The 27,395-nt window shown below is 35.7% G+C and overlaps 1 protein-coding gene and 1 long non-coding RNA gene across 2 annotated transcripts in view; one reads left to right on the forward strand and one right to left on the reverse strand.

Annotated features, from left to right (window-relative positions):
• LOC114930576 (uncharacterized) overlaps positions 1 to 1,264 on the forward strand; it is a 62,102-nt gene extending 60,838 nt beyond the window's left edge. The window contains exon 3 of the long non-coding RNA XR_003819482.2: positions 646 to 1,264. This is a non-coding gene — a long non-coding RNA (uncharacterized LOC114930576). The remainder of the gene's footprint in view (positions 1 to 645) is intronic.
• Positions 1 to 27,395, reverse strand: part of MESR6 (misexpression suppressor of ras 6) — a 593,526-nt gene that overhangs the window by 217,013 nt on the left and 349,118 nt on the right. Inside the window, exon 5 of the mRNA XM_029302390.2 lies at positions 7,288 to 7,482. Within this exon, the coding sequence (XP_029158223.1) occupies positions 7,288 to 7,482 (195 nt within the window). The remainder of the gene's footprint in view (positions 1 to 7,287; positions 7,483 to 27,395) is intronic.

The raw sequence follows: 27,395 nt of genomic DNA on the forward strand, positions 1-27,395 counted from the left end.
AGAGAGAGAGAGAGAGAGAGTGACAGATATTATGTTTTATATATTTTTTATTTGTTTATTGATATATATTTATGCAAGAAATTACTGCAATTATTTCCCCCAAAAAAACTAGCAAACTACTATCAAATATGAATCATCTGCATTCATTCTTATTTTCTCAATATTTCAAATTGATATCCCTTTAAATAAACTTAAATAGTCTTTAATAGTTTTTTAAGCGCATGATAGTCAAGCAAAAATTTTATATTCAAGACCAGTAAACAAATTTATAATTTGTTGTAATGTATGTAAGTCATAAAGCTAAACAGTCTATATTAATTTTTTATTCCCACGTAAAAATCATAAACTTTTTCTTTGCATTTGTATTTAAACAATCAATCATATATGCACAAATAAAATTTTGAGTCTGTATTTAGAAATTATAATATATATGTGTGTGTGTGTATATCACAAATTAAACAACTATTGATATTTTTTATAGAAAGCACCTTGCACAATTTTTAATAGGATATTGCACATACAGCCGAATTATAAAGTTGTAATAAACGTGAAGTATTTTGGTTAATCAAAGATTACACGTGGAACGGAGGTATAACATTATTAAAGAGATCTCGGAGCGATCTTAACGGCGTACTGTAATTTCAGCGATTCATTATCGTCCGTTGGATGCGAATGAAAGAGAGAGGGCGGAAGAAAGGAAAAGAGATTCACGGCTGTTATACGGAGCGCATAAACGGCCCGGCGCGAGAAACATAAAGGGCGCCTTCTTGCGTTTATCGATCTAATTGTCGGAGAACTTAATTGCGGGGGATGAGAAACGACCTTGAGGAGGGTCGTCGCCGTTAGCACCACCTCCGCCGCCTCAGAGACCGAAGTTCAAGCATCCTGGGACTTCCGTGAGAGAAGGTAATTACGAAAGTGACCTGCCCCAACGAAATTTGCCTCCTTCCAACCAAAGACCGAGCGACTTGTTAATGAAGAAACCTTGCACGTGTTTTGGTCCACGTGGAGTGAACATTCTTGTACATCGATAAATCAGTATCAATATGCGGAAATTAATCAGTTTTACAACGTACTTTAATAAATTGTTAAATTAAAAAATAGAATATTTATCACAAAATTGATCATTTTGGAACGTTTTCTCTTGTTGTTCATTTTAGGTACTTCATAATAACGAAAAATTGAATATTAGAGAAAGTATGAAAGAAATTAATTTAAAAAATTTTTATACAGAATCTTTTAGTTAAACGCAACAAGTCATTTAATTACCGTGTCATGAACTAATTAAAAATATTATCTAATGTGACTTCATATATAAAATTGAAATATTGTATATATTAAAATAAACTTAATAATATACTGTTGTAAATTTAATTTTGTAATGTTCCCTTATTGTTAAAATATATGCACGTATTGAGCTATACATATATATTTTGTTAATCTAAATCATTAATTAAGAAAGATTATTTCGAAGAAATAATACTATATTAGCGTCTCTCAATGTTAAATCAATTAAAAAAATACTGTAACATATAAACACATTAAATAGTAATGTTCAGGATATTAATACGAAATATCGACGTAGCTAAGAGATGTATATTATGGCGACAGAAAGTACCGAGGTTAGTAAGAACGAATAAGAAATAAGAACGGTTTCGATTCAAAAAGTCAGAGCAACTGCAGACGCGTCAAGAAAGAGAAATCTCTCAGCTCGTAACCGGTATGTCTCCTTTGATGGGAAATCCGTGAAAAGTCGAGATTGAATTATCCTACCGTCGTCGCAGGACTAGAGACGGAGAGAGAAGAGCAAAATGAAAAAAAAAAAAAAAAAAAAAAAAAAAAACCTGCAGACGGATACGGAAAGGGATGACGCGAGGGTGGGCGGAGAAGAAGAAGCGAGAAAGAGCGAAAGACTCGCACACGAGAGAGGGAGGGAAAATGGGAGAAAATAAAATATACCCCGGCCATTGGCGCGACTTCGTTTCGTACATTTTATTTGAGCCAATTGGATTTATTTATGCGGGTGGTCTAGGGGGTTGGGAGCTGCGCGAGAGGGTGTACGAGACGGAATAGCGCGAGGCTGGTAAAGGAGTTTCCCTCTTTTCCCACCTCACCCCCTCACCCCCACCACGCCCTTTCGCTGTCCGGGACTCCACACTTTATTGTATATTTAATTCCTCGTTGTTTATCTCCGTCCCGTTCTCGTATCTCGTGCAGGTTTAAACAGATATTTCAGCGGCAGAAAGCTGTTGTGAAAGCAAAAGAGACGGTGGGAAAACGTGCAAAAAAAGGAAAGAGTAAGAGAAAAAAATGATCATAAAATCTTGCCGAAGATGGCATTATTGCTCTTTGAATTCCGCTTCTGCCAAAGTTTGTATTTTCAAGATATTACAAAATTCGCACTATCGAACGCTAAACAAGATCGACTGATCAATATTTTAAAATATCGCGATTATTTAATAATAAATGCGTTTCAAATTCTGAACTATTGCTATAGACATATATATATAGACGGATAGAAAAACCAGTATTTATACTCTCTGCCAGCAATGTGCAAATTCTTTGGAAATGTAATGGATATGCTATAAAAATGTATATATGTAAAAATATTTGTATAAAAATCAAATCTATATCTCTTAAAGTTATATACATATGTATCAATCAACATTTTAATAACATTGCTCCTATACCTGTTGGTTACGGTACATAGGCATATATGTATATATTGGTAAACCATGTATTATTCTATCAGAGTATTCTGTGGTTACTCTACTCAAACAACAAGATCAATCCAATAAATTCTGTTGAAATTGGTAGAACCATTTGGATACAAATGCCGGTAGAATAGCTCGCTTCCGCTTTTGAAACCACGAATGCCAATTTAGCTCGAATCAACCTCACGCGTTGTTAAACAATATACATTTTTACTTGATTATATAACTTGCAATACAAATTGCATGTTGTAGAAATTTACAGTCGAAAAATTTTACATAAAAAAGCTGTAAATGTCAAAGTATCTTGAATATAATTTCATTCTACGTATGCGTATAGAATCGAAGCTTTTTGAAAGTATTAATAATCTTGACACGTATACCGAGTCCAACAGCTATACAGTTCGAATAATATCGTATTTACGAGTTGTTTATCTGACATTTCCAATAATACTTGGACTTGCGCGTTTTTACTACTTCGTCCTCGTTCGCAAAAGACGTTTGACGATAGTCTGCAGTTTCTAAGAAAGAAACGAATGCGCCGCAAAGACGATCAGAAGTTATACCGGAATAGTGGGGGAACTGGCTTACTTCCGGTTCGCCTATTCGCGCCACCATCCGGCACGAGCTGCATTCTCACGCTCATCTACATACTCGGTCGTACATCAATATTCGGAGCGGCCGGGAAACGGGCTTCGCTTTGCATACTGGACCCCCCGCTCGTGTCATTTCATCTTTCGTAGGGATCCCAGTGGGACATCGCGTGGCAGATCCTGAGAAAGGAGTCGCGCACAAAATACACCCCACGGACCGCCGCCCAAGTCTTCGTACGTGCCGATGAATTCACGAAGGAAACGCGAATCGGCGCTTTCGAGAATCGTAACGCGAAGCAATTCCGTAAAACTATGATATAATATCAAATGAGACACGAATTTCGTCACATTTTTAACTGTTATAGATTTACGTCTGAAAAATGAATCGTGTATAACAATTTATATTTCCCTATTGTACATTTTTTTTTTTTTTTTTATTTCATTTGATTATATATTTTTAATTAAAAGCGATTTATTAAAAATTCTATAGATTAAGAAATTAGTTCTAAAAGAATAATAAATAAATTATTATTAAGTATCGTCCCTATCGTCCCTTATCGTCTTTTCTAGACCAAATCGATATCGATCATCGGATTAAAATATGCATTTTAATAGATGCAATTGTAGACACAACATGCGGTTGCTTTCTCGCAAGGGACCGACTCTACCATTCTTCCTCGTAATTATTATGCTTTACAAAGGATCGCGAACGGTGGCGCGAGCGGTGAATGTGTACGAGCCTGGAAGATGGAATGTGGGTTGCGTAATTTAAATAATTCAGGAATGACCCTGACCCCGGATAGGCTACAGGGTGACCTGCAGCCGGCGATTACAATCACAATGCATCGCCGAGTTCTCAGGGTAAGACAGGTAGCGCCGTCTGACCCGCATATATTAAATCAAAATTATTGGCTCTTCGAGTCTGATATATACATTGTATATATGTGTACGCATACATACATATATATATATAAATGTATTTATTAATTTTTTGGATGCTTTTAAAATTCAAGTCTTTTTTCCAATTTTATATGATTGAGAAGACAGAGAAAGATAAAAATAGAGAAATAATAAAAAGAAAAAGAAAAAAAAGTGAACATCTAAATTCTTCAAAATTAAATTCGAGACAACAATGGTCGCATGACCAGTCGCATCGCATTATCATCCTACTGAAGGCAGAAACTGGACTTATCCGCCATGGTACACATAGATTGAGAAGCATCGAATATTTAACCGGCACGCATTTAAATGGCCCGATTCGCAACATTAACATAACGGTAGGTAATTCCAGATGTCAAAGCTTGACACTGCGTTTTACGTTCAAGGGTACGCATCTCGCCGAGATCCCACGGTAAGAAGTTAGACTGTTCGGTCTTGAAATCAGCGATTTCGAATATAGGATAGCCGATGCTTTTTAAATGATATGCAGGATGCACGGCGCACGAAACTCCGTGAGAAATTGCGGATAATCTGCTCGCCGGATCAAAGCCTTTTCGACAATTGGAGATATGCAAAATAGGATTCATTCAATATAAGCAGAAGCCGTTTCACTGTTGCATAGATCAATTGTAAGTTGCATTTCGAAAGACGCAATGCAAAGCGTTATGCAAATAATATAAAAAGAAAACAAACTCTTGTGTGAAAGGCTGTCGGTAAACTCAATTCATTTCAGTAAGCCTTGTTACTTTAATTAAATAATTGTTACGAATTTTTTCTGTCAATATTAAAGCAAAATATAGATTTAAAAAAGCATATGCGGCAAGATTAAAAGAAATGTCTTTGTCAAATCGTTGTTAAAATATTTTTTTTTACTTATTTAAATAATAAAACATATTTAAATAATAAATATTGAAAAATCTATATTTATCTCCTCAACGTCAATATCGCGCACAGCCTTTATGAGCAATCTAAGATCGTAAAATAAGATGAACTAGATATTTTGATCAATAATTCTCTTCATAAATGTTAAAAATGTTCAGTGGCAATTATTTCTTAATAATATCTAATAAAATTGTTTCAATTTGAAAATTAAGATTAAATTTTTTAAATATAATGATAAATAATACATCGCAAGTTGCGACATATATTGTATGAAAATTAATTAAAAGCATATCGTCATGTTAATTAGTCCGGAGAGATCATCTTGTCAAACGACGCGACGCATAATAATACAATAACAACACGCGATCGAGATTTATTGACGAATAACGTGGTCGGGGCAAAATTAGCGTTTTCGATGCTCGGAACTAAACGACCGAAGGGTTGTAAGCTGGTATGCAGATGAGCCGACATGGTCGACCCCGGAGGCGGATGTTGGCAGTCTGCAGTTACGTAGACAATAGGCCAGTACCATTATGTCCATCGAATCCTAAAACCCTATAGAGTCGTTCTTCTCTGTCTACAGGTATTATCCCGCTAGTGGCAGGCCACATTGTGTAACCAGCCTACCACGGGACCTCGGGCATTGTCGGTCCACCTAATTATTCGCAAATCTTCCGCTCATTGCCGGTAACTCGTCCTCTCCCATTCCTCCCACTCTCTAATTCGCGAAATTCCATCGCTTCTCTAAAGCTGCTGCGTTCGGTCGTCATGATTTACGCGATCCCTCGTTTTCCCCTTCCTTTTCTCGTTTCACGTTAGCTTTTCGCGATATCGAATATTTCATGATTGATATAATATTCTCGCGTATTTAATAATATAGGATTATTCCTACAGAATATAGCACGGAACCTACTTACATCGGTGTTAGGATTCGTTATGAGTGTGTATACGACGTGACATTTATTCAGAATTAATTCAATCTTAAATAAATACGTGCATCACTTACCTCAAATTAGCTTCTGAGGGAGAAATTGTATTTTTCTACAATTTTCTTAAAAATTGCCCTATTTTGCAAATTATTTCAATTATACTACTACATAGAGCAAACATCTTTGATTAGAACATCTTTGATTTAAATTCAATTTATATAGATTTACCTAAATTATTTACATCGTGTTTTACTAGTTGAATAATATATAAACTTCTATTTCTCTCTCTCCTATGATCTTTCTCGAAGATTAAAAAAATATGTTAATTATTTTTTGCAAGATTGAACAAACATTTTTATAAACAAATTACTATTTGCCGCGATATTTTGTAATTGTTAATCAGTTGAATTTTGTGAACAGCTAATCTCACAGATTCATCTATATTTACTTAATTATGACATGACAGTTTATGATAACTAACATCATGCGTTAAATGTATTAATAAATTCTCTCGGTCAAATGGAAACGTTAATTGCATCACTATTTTGAGTGCAACAGTATGCCATTTGAATCCATAAATAAATTGAACAAGCAAGTTTGACTGCAAGATACGTACATATATTTATACGTATTATATATATATATACAGGGTTTGTCCGGAAAGTAATGCGTCGCATTTTTTTAAAAAAGAATTTATTGATCGCATAGGTAAAACAACTTAAAATTGTTCGAAGTATGACCCTTCTGCGTCAATACATTTTTGCCAACGCGATTTCCATGCGTCATAAGATTTCTGGAACTCCTTGACTGGGATGCTGTTCAGGGAGGCCGTCGAAGTAGCTTGTACGTTGTCAACCGACTCGAGCTGTTGTCCTTTGAGCTCCCTTTTCAGCCGAGGAAATAAAAAAAAGTCCGCCGGGGCCAAACTTTCTTGAGCATTTCAAAAGTTTCCAGCGGCGTCTTGTCCAGCTTCACGCAAAACTTTATCGCATAGCGTTGCTCTATCGTTCTCTCCATCACAAGTTCGACGCGACCACTAAGCAGAGGTTCACAGAATAAGCCGTCCTAACCCTCCAAGCGCATGGAAACAATTGAGCGACCTACCGTTGGAAAGCTAAGGGTACCCCCCTTCCTCCCCAACCGGTCCCATCGCTCTGCGATGTATAGTCGCGTCACAAAAAATGCGACGCATTACTTTCCGGACAAACCCTGTATACTAAATATATGACTCACCTCAGGATCATTTGATTCTGCTCTCTTATATGTAAACAATGGAGCCAACTTATCGTAGAGGTTTACACGTTCATGAAGATCTTTGAAGGGGTTTTTAGTGCTGAAGAAGTCGAGATCGATGTCCAAGATATATGGAGTGTCCTTTTCAGGTAGATATTGACGTAACATCGAGCTGACGGCAATAAAGTCATCTTTCTGGAACATAAATATTAGACAAATCGTATTATAATATATGTCAACTTGTCATGTGCGCTCTTTTTAAAAATACCTTCTTAAAAATATCTTCTTAATATTATAATTCTTAAGAGGTTCCTGAATCAAATTTTCGCAAATTAATAATTGTTCTAATAAATGGGTTCGCATAATTTTTCCGTGAATCTACAAAATATTTACATATTAAACATTTTATATAACTAACTGCCGCGTGGGAGAAAGAAACGAAAGAGGGAGAGGATATGCAGTTTTACAATTAAACATTAAAAAAGTGTTGTTCAACGTTGATGAACGCTCTATTTGGATTATTTGTGACTGAAAGCGAGGTTATTCACTGGAAGATATCGCGTGATGAAACATGAGCATTCAGATCTGCGAATTAGCGACGCTATATTACTCAATCCTTTTTTGACGCTGCGCGCTGACATCGCTGGCGAAAAACGTTGACGATAATTACCAATAAAATGATCGATTGCCGAACGTTATATCGAAACTCACGGCCTGTTCGGTCCAATTTCCAAACAGGATTTCACCGACCATAGGAATATACGAGACGCTCGACGACGTGCGCAACCGCTCGTATGAACCGGATATTGTTCATAGCGGGGCAAAACGTGATGCTGCCCGCGTATAGAGGGTTTTTTGTGACGCACAAAAAACAATGACTGCACTCGAATTAATTCTGTTAGAATTGATACTCGGCCCCGGCACTGGGATCGCAATTTGCATGCGTTCACAACAATGAAATACAACGGTGCACGCGGGGTGAGCTGTAATACTATCGCGAGGAAGAGGTGGGGAAAAAAGGGGAGAGAAACGGTAGGAGGAGAAAAGCAAAGCCAACAATCACCCTGAGCAGTGACTCTCAAAGCTTTTAACGGTTTCGATGCAACAAGGCCATTTTTTTTCGGAAGAATATTTTTCAATCGAATTGAGTGAACGCCAAAAGCATCAATTTTTTTTGAAGTAGAAAAAAGACAATGCATGCTTTTAGAAAGAGATATTTTAACAAAAAGATTTAACAAAATAATTACATCTTATAACGATATATATTTTCAGCATATATGTAGAATCCTACAAGTTTATCTATAAACGAAAATGAGATCTCATAAAGGATCTTTAATATTTTATTCTTTAGAAAACTAGAGAAAATCCTGCAAAATTTATATGCTATATAATGTCAATAAGAAATTAAAAAATAAAAGTATTTTATCATAAAACGTTTCTCTAATTCTGAGAAGAATCCATTAGGCTATCAAAGTTTTGGCTGCAATGAATATACAGATAAGAGTATTTTTTTCACTAAATATTATAAATATAAGTGGCTCGAACCACGAATAATTATGTAGCTCGAATGCAGCTGCGGAATTTTCTGAAGCGTTGCGATTAATTTTTTATGCTCTCAATCTGTCACGTCGGTTGATAAGAGAGCGTGCGTTTTGCGCAACCTTCGCATCACGCTCTGCAGATGTTCGGTCTTGATTTAATACGATCTCTGAACCAGATTGCTGCGGATCTACAATCCAGTAGATGATGATGTCAACGAAAACAAAAGCTTATTAATACGTTCTTGATTAGAATCTTCTTGGAAGAAATATTTTTTCTCTAAACTAACAAACTTATGGAGAATGTGTATTTATTTGTTAAATATTACATCAATTTTTTAGGTGAAATTATTTTGCACGGTTATTTATAGAATTTAACAATATAATTTCGCGTTTAAACTCTATAAATTTAAATACATGTCTAACACATATTTATAAATAACTTTATGCAAAATATATTTTAATGAATTTATGAATATGTAAAAAAGCTTTATCGCATTTTTCCAAAAAAAAAAAAGATATATATTCTGCAATTATATTTTTGCAAATGTCACGAAACTGCTTGAAATATTACAAGTCGCAGTAAGTTACATAATCGCAGAAAGTTATCTGCGATTTATGCTTGAACAATTTTTTAATTGTATTCTTATCTCGAGACAAGCGAGGCTTATAAAGCGAAACTTATATGCACAAAGACATGCAATATTTAAGTCGAATGATTCACAAGGAAATGTTGAGTAATTCTTCGGACGAATCACCTTGTAAATTATATTGAGTGAAACAAAAGAAAGGCCGAATTGCTACAAACTGTATATGATAGCAATAAATAATTATATTTATTTTCGATAATTATATATCAAAGAAATTTTTTCTTGCATCATGTCGTTTTCCAGTAATGTCTAATAGTTTTTCCTCTACACTTGACTAATGCCTCGCGGGCAAGCATTAACATTTAAAAGCTTCCTTCATGCAGTTTTACATTACACACGATGTGCCTGACATGCGAACGACGTGCGTTAAGAACTTTCCATGCGATATTGTGATTAATATTTTCAAACGAAATGTTATTACGCTACACGTATCTTTTATTCGCAGTAGAGTGGCTCTAAGTATCTAACTGCAATTGAATAATAATTTATTCAGTTAAGTATTTTCCTTGTCAACATTACTTTTTTGCGATCATCTTTCGATTTTTTAATTTCCAAGATTCCACAACATCGTATTAATTCATTATTTTTTTCATATGCCTTTTTTATTATGCACAAAGCAGCATGATAAATATTCCACGTATTGTCGATTATAATATAGAAAAGCGCGCAAAGCGAAATGTCATTGCCGGCTAAATTTGAATTGCGAAAGTCGGACGTTGCACCCGGGCGTAAGTGCAAACGCGATAATATGTCGACTTCGATTTCGGCAGATATTTTCGTCCATGCAAATGTGTCGGAATTAGAACACGGTAATGCTTTTACATATGCGAATATCAAATAAAAAAAATTGAATATCAAATAAAAGATGCTTAAATATTTAAATATTTAATATCTTGATTTCATCTCAGAATTTTTATATTAGATAATTTTATTAATATTACTAGAATCCATCTAAAAAATGTACTGTAATTTTTAATATTAATAAAACAATTTAAACAAAACTAATTATATTAATCTTTAATGCTAAAACAATTTTCTCATTTTAGACTCAGATAATTCGTCAACCGTGTATTTCGTCTCTGAAATGTTTAGAATTTCTCAAAGTTGGTAATATACCAAAAATTGCTTTATAAAATTAATATAAAATTCCGCGCTGTATATTTCATCATCTCTCTTACATGTTAAATCTCATACATTTGAAATGAGAAAAAAAAAGTATTTGTGTCTGAAACATTTTACATATACTTTCCTAATAATACAAATTCTAACAAGCGCGTTTGAAAGGATATAGTTAGTCGTGGGATCTGCATCCTAACAAATGAATATGCTCGAACAGCAAACGAGTCTCGTGAGTAGCACGTGGCCGCTCGCAAAAGGCCTACGTCTCCATGTGTGCGTGTCATGCGGCAGAGTTCGTCGGTTACACCATCGTCGCGGCCGCAATTAAGGCGAGCAGTGCCACATGCAAATGGTCGCATTGTCTTGACCCAAAGTGGCGCGATCTCGGTCGGCTCATTGTGCTTTCACGGACAGCTTGCACGACAGGGAAGGAGAAAAGAGAGGAGAAGATAGATAGAGAGAGAGAGAGTCGCAAAAATCGTAGCCCGCTCATTTGCACCGGCTGCACAATACACGCGCCTTGGACGGAAACGCGAACGATTTTCCATTAAATGGCTCTGCCTCCGAGAGATTTGGATAATTGCACCGAATAACTCAAGAGTTAATCGAGAGCCCGTGCAGATGTAAATCGAGCCTGATGTAAGACGACCGAAAAATGTTCTAATTACGGTTACTGACTTATTTTATATACGATACTTTCCGAGTTAATGAATTTCCACTGCATTTAATGGATCGTAAAAATTAGAGTACTATAGTTTCTCGAACTAGAAAATCGTTTGTATTTATCGGACTATAGAAAGAATAAAAGAAAGTTTTTTATTTTAGTTTTCTAAATTAGCAATATTAAAATTCATTAGCTTTTTCTAATTGCATTCATTTTTTTATTATAAAATTAGAAAATTGCATGAATTGCATAATTTCAACTAATGAAACATGTATGATGTTAATCTAGCATTATAAGAAAATATAACAATACACAATGACATGTAAATAAGACGTTAATCATGAACATTTTATATAGGTATAATTTTGAACAGATGTTTTCTATCATTATATAGTAATATGATTACATATGTATTCAATTGCAAATTTAATAGTTACTTTAAATAAAAAATGAGATGTTGAAATGGTGTGTTCCAATTCTGTATATAATTATGCCTATCAATCCATTCTTCAACAATCTCATTATCTTTTAACATAATCGGAAAAACAAGATTGAGCTCTACACATCAAAACAAAATAGCATCTATAATGACGCTACATCTCTGTTCTATTCTTCCATCCGATATGCAATCACTCGCGAGCAATGTAATGAATGCGCATATAGCGAAGATATTACGCAAGCAACTGAAGTAAATATCCAAGATTCGATGCAAAAGTCATGTTTTTCATGACGTTTTCCGCCCCGTGGCTCATCAGAGACACGTGCGCGCCGATAAAATTAATTAATGCACGTTACGCAACGCGTGGGCGGTGTTCCTACGCTCGTTCCCGTAGAATCAGCAGGATTTCCGAACCAGAGTGTCTAGTAAATTTTGAAAATAAAATTTAAGAACATTTCCAGGACATTTCAAAGAAATTTGCACGATTTCCCAATAGTATTATAAAAATGTACAAGAAATTAAGAACTTTATTTTCTTTATCAAGTCGATATAAGAAAATTAATATATGCATTAAAATCTATAAATAAAAAATATATTGTATTATTTACAAAGTAAGATACAATATTTTATCTCGAATAGTCTCAACTGCTCTTTTAACTGAATGTTTCGAAGTAGCGAAAAAATCGAGAATCAACGAAAAATTGAAGTATACATTTCCAGAACGTTTAAAGAACAAACAAAATTCCAGAACATTTCAAGAACTAAAAGAATTTAAGGAACGGCTAGACACCCTGCGAACGCTGTCGCGTCTTCGATTTAGCTTCGTCTCGTAATCGCGCGCGCACAAAAATCCGTGGTACCTACATCCGCGCGACGCGCAATCAACGACATATTTCGGCGTGAGCCCGAGATACCATCCGCGCGTTAGGTCGTTATTACCGGGTGTCGATCCCGATGCATTGTTCTTGCACAGGGCGGATTAGTCTCACGGAACCCCGGGAACGACAGCGTTCGGGGCAGTGTTAATTAAAACGATACCCCCTGTCGCGTCGCGTCGGCACGCGCGGGAATTTGATCTCGCGCATACGTCAAACCTTTTCGTTCTCCCTCTTCTATTTAGGCGAACCGCCCTCTCGTACACATCAAGCGCGTTTGCCGTTTTACGTGTAAATTAATCTTCCGCTACTACATTTAAATCACAACATGTGGTTAAATCGAAACTTCATCAGTCAGGACAAAAGTGTAGATCGTTTGTCAGGTAGAATTGCAATACTATTCTGTCTATCGTTTATCGATTTTTCCATTAATTATGTTAAACAAAATTTATTATTAGGTTAATTATAGTTGCAGTAATTACAAACGCTAATTGGTACGTTCTACTTTTTATCATTCAAAAGTCGCTGCTATGATAATTTTCCACAGAATGTAAAAAATCTTGTTTGTGAAAAATAATTTTATGTTATTATTATTTGCTCGCTGTATTTTATTTGAATGATAATGCATGCTAAATAAAAATTTCTATATTAAAAACTTTCACGTATTATTTTGCAATCATTAAAGATAATGTATCTTTTTCATTTGGATATATTTACATATTGTTATGTCCGTGTCCCGCCCGGTTTGACGATACATCCCTGTATTATACGATCGTCAGGATTTTCTATTAGGATCTTCTATCAGGGTCTTCTATCAGGGTCTTCTATCAGGATCTTCTATCGTCGCTAAGAAGCTGTTTATGTCTATCGATGCGTTTTGTTCTGGTCTAGCGGTGAGGACGTATCCTCTGACAGCTGATCGGCGGATATATTTGCATTAGGATTAATGCACGTAATATTATATTGTATCGCTACGGTTTATTGGCTTCTAATATTAAAGTTTATTGCTTTACTACGCGAGTGTATTCATTTCCGGCGTGTGAGCGTTTGAGTGCGCGCGACATTTCTTCGAGATAAAAGAAGGGTGGTCGCGGACGTAACAATATATTTGCATATACAATCAATCATAAATCAATGCACAAGAGAGCACCAATCAATTAATCAATCCACAGTCCGCGGACTGAAATCCTAAAAACACCATGCAAATGAGAATATGAACGCTTCCTTGATTCGCTCATCATCTCGATTATAATTACGACAAGTGGAGAGCAGACGTCAATTAAATTTGTAGAATGTAGGTACACAGGAGAGCGTTCGCGCGCGCAAATGAAACAAACCAGGGACGAGAGGACTCGATATAAGACTCCGAAAGAGCATTCCTGTACCCGATCGGCCTCCTACGTCAGGTCAGGCGACGATGTATCTTCCTACCTATACGTATATGCCGTACGGACGCTGTCAGTGTTCGTAAAGATGTCAAGTCTACCCTCTCTTCGATCAATGTCGCACGGCACGTTCGACCAACGTCGAGAAGTCGGCGAGCGAGAGTCGTCACGACGAGTCAGCACGTTTTGTAGGAGGGCTTCGCAGAGAGACGACCGCCTTAGTGCTCAGTATGCAAGCTCGGTGGTGGCCGCATCCGGTAGGTATGCGCTCGCGCGCGTAACCTCGGAAACTCACGTTGCATTATGTATCTGTCTGTCGATACCGGCCACCATACGCGTGAGCGCGATGATAAGAATAGAATAATAGAATTTTCGATGAATCTCTTTCTCTCTTGGGTCGCGCCGCGTAGAAAAGACGCTATTGCAAAAGGAAGAAAATATCATTAAAATATGGCACTCCTTTTCTCTCTGATCTCTATCTCTTTCTCTCTCTTTCTTTCTCTTTGATGAGCCATGCTAAGCCGCACTCTCCCCATCGCGTCTCTCGTGTGTCTCATCGAGAGATATCGCTTCGTACGTCTTTCTTGTCGGTATCGACGCTGAAGTGCCGTTAAAGTGCTACCGCGTTAGGGTCTTGTCGAAAAAAGAACCCGTCGCGTTCCATCTTCTTGCGGAGACACACAACTTCCTTGGGAAGCAAGCGGGTTCGCGTGCGCAACGGAGGCCTCTTCTTAGGAAAGAAAAGGGCTGAGATATTTCTTGATAAATAGAAATATCATAATATAATCGTAAATAATAATCACTATACTGTGTATATAATTGCGTTACAAAGATAATAGACAATATTTTTAGGAAAATTAGAAATGCGAGCCACAAGCTACAATGAAATTAGGCGAATTTCGCAAGAGATATCTTCATAAATTGCGAGTACAGCTGATAAATAAAATAGTGTCAATTATATATTTTTTCTCTGATATTTTCAATCCAACCGACTGCAGAATCCTAATTATTTTTCAGCGAATCCAGATTTTATATTTTGGAATATTTACTGTTTTATTTCAGTTTTCATATCACAGTTTATTACATTTGATTATACCTCGTTTTTTTCCTGAACACATATGCATATAAGAAATAAAGCAGGGTCATGGTGAGACTCACAATTTCGATCCCGCTATATCATTTGTCTCATCGCATTTCTCCGCTTCCGCAACGATACCGATGTCGACGTCGCCATAACGCGACCTCGTCGAAATAAATTACGCGAGATAAGTCTCGCTCCCATATTTGCGTGCTACTGGACTATACTATCTTAACGCTGCCGCGATCCTACGGCTGGTAATTGTCGGCCAATTACCGTGGTGCTGACGTATTTAGTCGCATGCGAAAAGAGCCGTCCATTGTTTGCTTCCCTGGTCTCGGTACCCGCGTTCCTAATTATGTATAATATCCGTCGGGAAAACGCGGGCGATACATCCGCGCGCCTCGTCCCATTGTTCGCGCGAGCAATCGACGCCTTTCCCTAGGTGGAACTGTGAAAAGGCATCGGAAAATCTAGGAAACGACCGCCTGTTAAGATGCAATTGTCTACGTAATCGTCTAATCAGTGATGCCATGTATGAACGTTGATAATATATTAATAATAATGCGAGTTTTCCACGCATCCTTCCATGAAACTCGATGCATTAACACAGTTCTCTTTATCTATTATTATATCAACGTGTGCATTTTATTTTTAATATATCCTGAATACATTTAAATATATCCTAGATACATTTGAATGTATTCTGAATAATTAATATTTTTTTAATATATTAAACAGAAGTTTATATGCGTAATTAATTTTTTAACAATTCACGTATGTAAATTAAAATCACGTGTATCTTTGCATATGTTTACAACCTACGCGGTATAGAACATATAATAACTTGTTATTGAATATCTCCGAGTAATAGCAGAAAAAGTGTCAAATTAATTATATGTTCTTGACTCAATTGAAATGTACAAGTCATGACAACAAGTGATATATGGTAGAGAAAAATTGATAGAAAAAGAATGAACGTGATATAATAATGTAGGCGGTGAAGACATAATTTGTTCTTGCACGAATATTTTCATTTATTATATAATATAAGATCATTATTCATTCATTCATTATATTATTTGTATACCGCGATTGTACTTAAAAAATAATAGGCGTGTACTGAATTATTTTGCTCGTCATCTCTTTTCCTATAACTCGTCGTAATTTTTTTCCTCGCGCTCAGCCGTATTCTAAACATAACGAGAGACGCAAATACCCTGATGCAAATTATGCTGGTCTGACCTTTAATTCTCTAATCAATGACTCTTGCCGCGCCACGCCGCGCCGTGCTAAAGCACTGTAACACTTTTGCGAACACCTGTAGCGCTTCCAGTTAAGCAAACTTACGACTACCTGTTATTAGCAGGTTGTGCGCATGCAGTAGATAGAGGATAGACAACATTGTCTTGCTTCGTGGCATAATTAACTCTCGTGGTATTAATTAGTGGCGGCGGTGCGCCGTGATGCGGCTTATCCTGTCCACCCAGTCGCGAGCTATTTCTTACGCTTCCCTCGTTTTTACGTGACTTGCATCACGAAGAGACACGAGACAATCACGATATACGTTTGTGTTACACTAGTTATCGCGATAATTCCACAAATTTCTACAACCGTTGGTCATCTCAACAAACACGACAACTCTAACGGCAATTGAAATAATGATCTTCGTACTGTTGCATCGAAAATAGTTCACTGTATTTATTCCTTCATTATTTTTCATACTTTGTTTAATTTAATATATATTAAATATCAATTTATTTTTCGAAGTACAGATAAATACGTTTAAAAAAATAACAATTAAATCTAATGAAATTCTTACACAAATGCATAGCTAAGAATATTATTTCTTTCATTCGTTTGTTTAAAAAAAACTTAAAAGATTTGAAACATATTATGGCTTGTTCAATAATCTATGAAATGTGTCCAGTTTTTCAGAATTATTAGCCCAGCTAATTTTCTTTGCAGATACTTGTAAGTTCTTGTTTTCTTTACTACACAACATGTGCTTTGGTGAAATCTTTTTTTTTTATTTTTTACGAATGAAAGAATGTTAGAGATAGTCGGACGTAAGAAGAATTCAAGTAGTATGTACGAGTCTTAGATGCCACAAAATTCTGACCGCAGGCCGCATACAACACAGTCGGCAGAACACATGCCTCGAGAAAGAGAAAAAAAAGAAATAAAGAGGAAGAAAGAGAGAGAGAGAGAGAGAGAAAGCAAAAGAGAGAGTTCACAGTGGACCGCGCGGAAGACGAAGAGAAGAGTAAAGAGAGCAAAAGGAGGAACTCGATCGCGGCTGCAAGATGCTGGCGATAGCGCGTATAAAAGATGTATCTACATTTAGTTCGGACAGGCACCACTTTATTCGTTCGCCGAGCGCTAACAAGTGTTTTCCATCGGCCGAAGCGGTAAAGCTTTAAGGATCCGCAGAGTGCAACCGGTCTGCCACGGAGTCGCGCTACTTGCTTGGTAGTTCTCGACATCGCGAAATGCGGTAAATCTCACCGCGTGAACAACGCGCGACTGTCAATCGAGGCCAAGCTTTTGATTTACTTCACACATCCGCTGGGGATATGCGACCGGATGTTTTCTGTAACCAGTACACTTCTTCATCCACTTTGCGATCCGACGTGTGTTATGCAATGTGTAGGCATGTGCATATGCGATGCGGGTGCAACAAACTATTTTAAACATATCTCTTTGTATACTGCGTCTCGATATTTGTTAACAAGAAAAATAGAAAGTTTCTTATGAGATTTTATCAATTTCTAAATATTACACAATTCGCAATATTATTTGAAATAATCTATTACTTCTGTGTGTTAAAGATATTTTATATAAAATTTATCGTCAGGGTGTCCAGCAGACTCAATGAAAAAAATTCCCTGACTTTTCAGATTTTCCAAGACCAGAAATTAATTTTTTTCCTGACTTTTTAGTATGATTTTTTCTAAATATATAATTTGCATATCTCTATATGATAAATCAATTAAATGTTAAATCATGAAATCCTTGAGATATTTTTATCAACAATGTTCGGAAGTTAAAACAAAAATTTAAATTAATTATACAATCTGCATTATATTCGATAATCGAAACAAACATGTTACTATAAACTATTTAAATAATTACCTCTTTTATTTATATTGTATCAAATTTTTAGTTTCATCTCTATCAAACATATTGAAATAAAATAACACGACAATAAAAATATAAATTAACGAACACGCTGTATATGAATCAATTTTTAACACAGAAAATTATCATGCTGGAAGTCAAGAAAAAATTTGCATTTATTTAATAAAAAATTTCAAATTATTGAGACAAATGTAGAATGTGAAAAAATCCAGATAAATAGTAATATTTCCTGATTTCCCTGACAATTCCAGATTTGTAAAATTCCCTGACAATGCCCGGTTTTCCAGATTTCCCTGACCGCTAGACACCCTGATTGTTCATTAATTATTTCATTAACCACTTAAATACTAATAAGCCCTCTCTCTATCTCTATCGATTAATGCACGTAATGTTATTTATTATCGAAATATAATTACGATATAAATGTGAACACGAATATTATAATTAAACCTTCACACATATAAATAATTTAATTACGAGTATTACATGTCATAGATTTGTAAAATATATAAGTTAAATATAGGTTTGTCATGTCTCAAATATCTTATAATCTCTACACGCTTAGAGTGTGGTCTTCGAACGAGGAAATAGAAGCAGAATAAGAAACCGCAAAAAAAATGTAGGAACAGTATTTTATCCTTTATAGATGTCGACTCGTGTGCAAGAAGCGTTCAGCCTCACGAAGTCGAGAACTTCTGGCTTTGATGGGGGTTACAACATCGACTTCGAGCTCTCGAGAATCACGATTCGGTGACGTGTGGCCAGTCTGTTATCCGGATCCCGTCGTGAACGGGTGCATATAAACGTAAAGTTTACCGTCAAGGAGGATTAGAGCATGGCGAGCGTATAAACGAACGTTTATCCAAGAAAGTAGATTATACTTAACGAGTAAAGAATTAACCAGAGAAATATATGTATAATTGCGACTATCTTTCAGTTCATTGAATTTTTTTTCAGAAACGCTCGTCTGTTTCTATCGCATATTTACTTACATATTTAGAAATACAATTTTTTATCATGATTAATTTTATATCCATATCGTTGTTTTCATTGGTTCATCTAATTGATGTTGTCCAAATAGTAGTACGCGATTTTTAATTCAAATCTAAAAATCTTTGTACATCAGCGTATAACCGGGAACTATATTCTTAAATAATAAAATTTATATGTATTTTCGAAAATTTCCTGCATACGTATATTATAAAAATACGATAAATCCGAACACGATTCCATATCGTATTACACGTTTAGCTCGCTGTATCGTGATACTAGTGTCGCGCATAAGCACATACCAAGCTAAAATATATGAGAGGGAAGAGGATCGAGGGGCGTTCTGGATTAAGGTGGCACGAGCGAATCCATGGAAGTGGTCTACCGCTTCCTGGTAGCCCCGATAGTGCTTAATCGACGAGTTTGCGGGAAACGCGGTCTCTTGCAAACTCGGAGAGCAACAATACGAGAGTAAGTCTTTAGATCGTAAACAACCCTCGGCCGAGAGTATCGGAATCTAGCTCGTTGGAATCTCGTGTGAATCGAAAGCGTGCGCTGGCAATCGAGAAATCGAATAAAATTGTCGCAATCGCGACCCTACCTATATTTCTCGCGCATATCGCAATAATTTTTAATTATTCGAACTACTTTTCATAGATAGGCTGTGCAGTAATTTAAAAGCTATGACGCGGAGACTGAGATAATTTCGTAATAAAATTTTGACGTCTACGCATGTGCTTTTTTTTAGAAAATTACTTATATCACATGAATAAAATACCCCATTTTATCCTAACCACACGTGTTAAGGCACAGAAATGAGACGAGAGAAATTACACGAGATATTTGAAATATTTGTTATTTATATCAAAGATATATGAATGTTTTTAATGTTCTTTTACACAATTTCAATTCGCGCGATAATTTCGTTCCAAGGAGTGGTCACACATCGAGTTCGCTCTAAATCACGCGTATTGCACCGTTACGCTGGTGTTCGCAATTAAAATAAAAATAAAATAAAACTGAAATCGCGATATAATCATAAGTCTCGACTGTAAAAATCCGCAGAAACAAATATCTATATATTAGACGCATAACAGTAACTTACTACAGCGTTTTCGCCTGCGTAGTTTGTTTTGCAACAAGTGGTATCGTAAATATGATGATTGACCGCGCGTTTATGACTTTATAATTCCGTCACCAATGGTTTACACGCGCCGAGATCTCTCTTTCTCTCTCTCTCTTACTTGGCATTTATTCTCCGTTTATTAATTTACGAGATATCCAAGAGCAAAAGCGCCACGTGGATTATTTTTTGCGCTAGACAGCAATTTTCCAAGCGAGAGGGACGGCCGATGATCGGCCTCAGATGCATAAACGATACACAAAGCGGAGAGAGGCAGGTCCGTGATTTCTTCGATAACGAGTATCGACTCCGAGAGGTCTTTAACGGTGTTACGCGGTCTTAATGTCGTGGCATCGCGAGACGTGAGCCGCGATAGTGCGCGGGCGCTGTTTAATTAATGATAATAACTTCGTCTAACAAGAGCCTCAGCCTCGCCGGCGCGGCGATGTTCCTCTTCATTGTCTTTTCGTGATGCGACGACCCGACGACGCTCGTTCCCGCGTCTCTTCTCTCTTTCTCTCTCTCTCTCTCTCGAGGAAGCGAGTCCTCGTCGTCGTATCGTTACGGTTATATAAATCCCTTCTGGTTTCTTATTTTTGCTCTGGGTAAGGATCACGGAGATCGACATCGTGAAACGTTCCGGTCGCCCGCGAATCTAACCGATCCCTATGGATATTGCGCTACCGTGACTTATGCTGCTGGCGATATAGAGTTGTTTCTGATTTTTTTTTTTTCATGGACTTCCTTTGTTGCAGCCTCAATAGAATGTTCGCTACGCGAGCTCAATGGCGATGAACTTCCTTATTATGTTGTTTTAAGCCTCATAAACTTCAAAAAGTGGGCGCGATTTAAAAGCGAAAAGACGTTTCTCATTTACTCTTAATTCATTTCTAAAGTTTACGCATTAAATAATATATCAAGTGTATATTTTATTTTAAACGAAAAATGTACAAGTATAGTATTTGCAAAAAAATGTTACACATTGGAGGAATAATTTTAGTTATCGTATTATAACAATTAGAAAACATCAAATACAATTGTATGAATATATGATGTGTAGTATGAATCGATTCTTAAATTAGAAAACTCCCTTATTTTTGTTTTTTATATTTCCATCGATTTCAATTTATCTTATTAATTTTTATCAGTGATAACAAAAAGTTAATTTTATGCCTATACTTTTTTTATAGTATAAATTACATTTAACAATGTAACTATGTGTGATTATTATATAATATTAATATAAATAATTCTTATTTTGACATTTCAATTAAAATAATCTCAGATTATTCTTACGATATTCTACTGCTCGTTATCCCCTAGAAATATATGTTTCCATATACCTAGTCATTCGACTGAATTGAAATATTATATAATAAATAGCAGACGGTGCAAATTTAATGGAGAAATGCATAGCAAAGATACTTAAGGAATTAAGTAACGCTTGTCTGAGAAACGCGTCGGATTCGATGCATTCCTGGCGCGATTGTAGCATAAAGAAAAGAAGCTGCAATCTCGGAGGAATCAAAAAGCTCGCGCTCCGCGCATATCACAAGCATCCCCGTATATTTTACTTCAATAGCGAACGGGTCTTCGTTAGGGAATGCCAAGACGCCGCATTTTAGTCGGCCGCAGATCTTTTAGACTCACTGACTCTGTATGCAACTGCAGGAGGACGATGCAGCGCGCGCCGGCAAACATAACGCGGCGCAAAATCGGCGCGCGCACATATCTTACCCTCTCGCGCGCGTCGCAGATACGATGGTGCTAATTGCAATTTATGTCTCATTGCAGTCGTCGTCGGTGCGCCGCGACAAAGGGAGCTACGCCGCAGGCGGCCGTTTCCTGCGTTCTAAAGCGCTTCAAGAGGGAACTGCGTGTGCTACCATCGTTCGCGACGGAAAATACCACTAATGCTTCTCGTCGACGTCGACGTCTCCGCGAATCGCGGCGCATCGCTTTGACTGACTCGCGAAGCTTTAGTTTCGAATCTGCTGTCGAAATAAAATATTTAAAGTAAAATATTAAATATGATATTTAAATAAATATATATATATATATATATATATATATATATATATATATATGCATGTTTGCATATATTTTCTAGACATGTGACAACACTGATATTGTTAGCGTTTTAATTAATTTTAAAAACAACAAGCTTTAACAATGTTCTGTTACTTTATCAAAGTGACATACAGAGAATTTTGGAAATATTCAAAGCGAGATATGTCGACAAAAAATGTTAGATATATATAATGGCATGTCATTTTTTAAATTTACTTTGATAGTAGATTTAAATTGAAAATTTAATTAAAATTAAATGATTCATATAAAGCAGTGCTCGGAATTAGTTGCTCTTTTCGAGCCGATTTTGCGAGCGACGGGGCGGGTTCCCCCACTACCGTCGAGACTCGACGGCGGAGTCGTCGTCACTCCGGGCAACGCTATATCTCAGGAGCGTCGCTAAACATATTAAGTGGTGCCTTCCGCCAAATCGTCATTATTATTACATTATTTATATTTTTGTTAAATAATAACTGAATATTAACATTTTTATTATTAATGTAATTATAAATGTAATCTATATTGTTCATAGATTCATGTATATATATTGTATACGTATATATGTTATAGATTACATTTATAATTATATTAATAATAGAAATAATATAAATATTAAAAATAATATTTAATAATTATAATCTTACACAACAATAGTTTTCTACATCACCCGTGAGGTACTATTGCAGATGCGTTTTTTTCATAGTGGTTTCCCCAGTAGGCCTATTCCACTGAAAATAATAAAAAGTGCGGTGGCTTGGCAGAAAAACAATATTATGAGAAAATAGAAAGAAAATAATTAAAAAATAAGAATTTTATTTAGATTTTCTGGGTCGTTTACACGATTCTACTAGAGATGAGATATCTACAAAAATTTTAGAAGAATTAATTCGCATCAGCGAGGATAATGATGCGTCGCTTAAGAAGGAACGTTTTTCAGTTTTAATTATTTTCATTTTGGAAAAAGAACATTCGCATAAATATGTGGACCCAAACATGGAGAAAATTCGAAGACCGAAATTTCTAAGATGTGGATAATATGACACATCTAATAATTTGAAGAATTCGATTCCTTTTTCTATAATCGCGCCTTTAAAGAAAGATCACACTGCAAATCGCAAAGTTCTGCCTGAAATTCTAGGCTTTGTTCCTCGATTTGCACTGTGAGAGAGGATTCTCGAAAAGTATTAAATCTTTTCGTAGCATTTCAAGATCTCTGAAACGCGTATCAAATTGATCGATTAAGGATTCGATAATATACATGTGGTTTAAAAAATTACAATTTTTGCCGTGTTCTTCAAAGAGAATCTGGCATGAAGGGAAAAAATGCAAATTATTATTTTGTAAATGATTTTTAAATAATAGTAGTTTCCTGCGAAAAGAATCGACATGACTAACTAATTGTGAAATAATTTGATCGGTCTTTTGCAGCTTTAAATTTAAAATATTCAAGTAGTTTGTCATGTCGGTTATTAGAGCAAGTTTGCAAAGCGAGTTACAATCTTCAAAAAAAAATTTAAATTCTTTATATTTTGCTGAACATTGTTCTTGTAAAAAAAGGAAGATCTCTTTTCTCAATGCAAAGAACTTTTCTAAACATTTTCCTGCACTAAGCCACCGAACTTCGCAATGCAGAGGCACATCTGTATATGTTGCGTTATGTTCCTCGAGAAAGAGTTGAAATTTCCGATGAGATAGGAATTTATGACCGCCTTTAATTGTATTAACAATTTTTGTGACGGTTTGCATGACATTGCATAATTTCACAACTTTCCCACATAACGCTTCTTGATGTATAATACAATGTATAACAGGGATATTTAAATTTTGCTGCTTTAATTGACCGAAGAATCCATTTTTGGAACCTATCATTGCTTTTGCGCCATCCGTTACGATAGCTGAACATTTAGAAAAATCTATATTAAATTTCTCAAGGGTTTGGCTAACAGCTTTGAAAATATCAACGCCTGTCGTTCTATTATGTAATGAGATAAAATCTAAGAGCTCCTCGACACATGAAAAATCGTTTTGCACGACTCGAACAAAAATGCTCAATTGACTTATATGCCGATTATCGGTACTCTCATCAAGGCATAATGAAAAATAGCAACAAGATTTTAATAAAAATTTTAATTTTTGCTCTAAAAAAGAAGCTATATCTTTTACGCGGGATTTTACTGTTTTATCACTTAAAGGAATGGCAGCAGCTTCCTCAAGAGTCAAAGAATTTCCAAACGACTCTACTGCTGCGATGAGGCATTCCATTATAAATTTTCCTTCGCTAAACGATTTCGAATTTTTTGCGATTAAATTTGAAATCGCATACGACGCTGTCACAGCTTTTACTAAAGATGTAGTATTTTCCGTATAATCCTTGGAACTACAACCTTCTTGATAAACTAATTTTAAACCTTCAATTAAATTATGTTTCTTCTCGTCCACATATTGCGAATATTCATTAAAGTGTTTAACTTTGTAATGTCTCTGAAGATTAAATTTTTTTATAATATTTGGTTGATAACCACACAGAAGATAGGTGGTTTTATTACAAATGGAAGCGAAAAACATTTCCTTCCATGTCTTATCAAAATTTTGCACATACCTTTGCTGACTTTGCTCCATTCTTGTAATAAAAATTGTCGAGGCCCAGAAAAAATCCAGAGGAAATCTTGTCTTTTAAATCGCCCTTTAAATGTGACGTCCACGGAAGCGTCTCGCAGAGTGAGACTCGCTGATTGTCGAAAAACAAATAAAGACAAACAATTATCTCTTTATTTGTATTCATCTGCGTAAATGATATAGCTTCTTTTTTAGAGCAAAAATTAAAATTTTTATTAAAATCTTGTTGCTATTTTTCATTATGCCTTGATGAGAGCACCGATAATCGGCATATAAGTCAATTGAGCATTTTTGTTCGAGTCGTGCAAAACGATTTTTCATGTGTCGAGGAGCTCTTAGATTTTATCTCATTACATAATAGAACGACAGGCGTTGATATTTTCAAAGCTGTTAGCCAAACCCTTGAGAAATTTAATATAGATTTTTCTAAATGTTCAGCTATCGTAATGGATGGCGCAAAAGCAATGATAGGTTCCAAAAATGGATTCTTCGGCCAATTAAAGCAGCGAAATTTAAATATCCCTGTTATACATTGTATTATACATCAAGAAGCGTTATGTGGGAAAGTTGTGAAATTATGCAATGCCATGCAAACCGTCACAAAAATTGTTAATACAATTAAAGGCGGTCATAAATTCCTATCTCATCGGAAATTTCAACTCTTTCTCGAGGAACATAACGCAACATATACAGATGCGCCTCTGCATTGCGAAGTTCGGTGGCTTAGTGCAGGAAAATGTTTAGAAAAGTTCTTTGCATTGAGAAAAGAGATCTTCCTTTTCTTACAAGAACAATGTTCAGCAAAATATGAAGAATTTAAATTTTTTTTCGAAGACTCGCTTTGCGAACTTGCTCTAATAACCGACATGACAAACTACTTGAATATTTTAAATTTAAAGCTGCAAAAGACCGATCAAATTATTTCACAATTAGTTAGTCATGTCGATTCTTTTCGCAGGAAACTGCTATTATTTAAAAATCATTTACAAAATAATATTGCATTTTTTCCCTTCATGCCAGATTCTCTTTGAAGACCACATAACTATTATCGAATCCTTAATCGATCAATTTGATACGCGTTTCAGAGATCTTGAAATGCTACGAAAAGATTTAATACTTTTCGAGAATCCTCTCACAGTGCAAATCGAGGAACAAAGCCTAGAATTTCAGGCAGAACTTTGCGATTTGCAGTGTGATCTTTCTTTAAAGGCGCGATTATAGAAAAAGGAATCGAATTCTTCAAATTATTAGATGTGTCATATTATCCACATCTTAGAAATTTCGGTCTTCGAATTTTCTCCATGTTTGGGTCCACATATTTATGCGAATGTTCTTTTTCCAAAATGAAAATAATTAAAACTGAAAAACGTTCCTCCTTAAGCGACGCATCATTATCCTCACTGATGCGAATTAATTCTTCTAAAATTTTTGTGGATATCATCCCTAGTAGAATCGTATAAACGACCCAGAAAATCTAAATAAAGTTCTTATTTTTTAATTATTTTCTTTCTATTTTCTCATAATATTGTTTTTCTGCCAAGCCACCGCACTTTTTATTATTTTCAGTGGAATAGGCCTACTGGGGAAACCACTATGAAAAAAACGCATCTGCAATAGTACCTCACGGGTGATGTGGAAAACTATTGTTGTGTAAGATTATAATTATTAAATATTATTTTTAATATTTATATTATTTCTATTATTAATATAATTATAAATGTAATCTATAACATATATACGTATACAATATATATACATGTATCTATGAACAATATAGATTACATTTATAATTACATTAATAATAAAAATGTTAATATTCAGTTATTATTTAACAAAAATATAAATAATGTAATAATAATGACGATTTGGCGGAAGGCACAACTTAATATGTTTAGCGACGCTCCTGAGATATAGCGTTGCCCGGAGTGACGACGACTCCGCCGTCGAGTTTCGACGGTAGTGGGGGAACCCGCCCCGTCGCTCGCGAAATCGGCTCGAAAAGAGCAACTAATTCCGAGCACTGATATAAAGGATTTCCTTATACACTTTCAGTTTAATGTGCGCGATATTTTTTTCATTTTGAATATAAAAATTATTAGTACCCTCAGTATCGAATTGAACAATATTTTTTTTTATCTTGTTATCGGACATCCATACAGTACCGAGAGAAAGCGTAATAATGCGCATAATTCTAGGAAATATCTTGTGCAACACACATCATGCATAACTTAAAAGAAATCTCGAAATTATACTATTATTTTCATACTATCTACTATTCGAATACCGTTGTTCGGCACAAAATTGCCGTCATAGCGGAGTAATAGTAACGCCTGGTGCACGGTGCCTGTCTTAAAAATACTTAATCGCTCGACAGTCGTGATTCGGAAAGGTGAGCAGAGGCGTGAACAAGGTGCAAGCAC

Source organism: Nylanderia fulva, unplaced genomic scaffold (genome assembly GCF_048542155.1).
Source record: "Nylanderia fulva isolate GAGA-0341 unplaced genomic scaffold, ASM4854215v1 Scaffold30, whole genome shotgun sequence".
NCBI classification, from domain to species: Eukaryota; Metazoa; Arthropoda; class Insecta; order Hymenoptera; family Formicidae; genus Nylanderia; species Nylanderia fulva.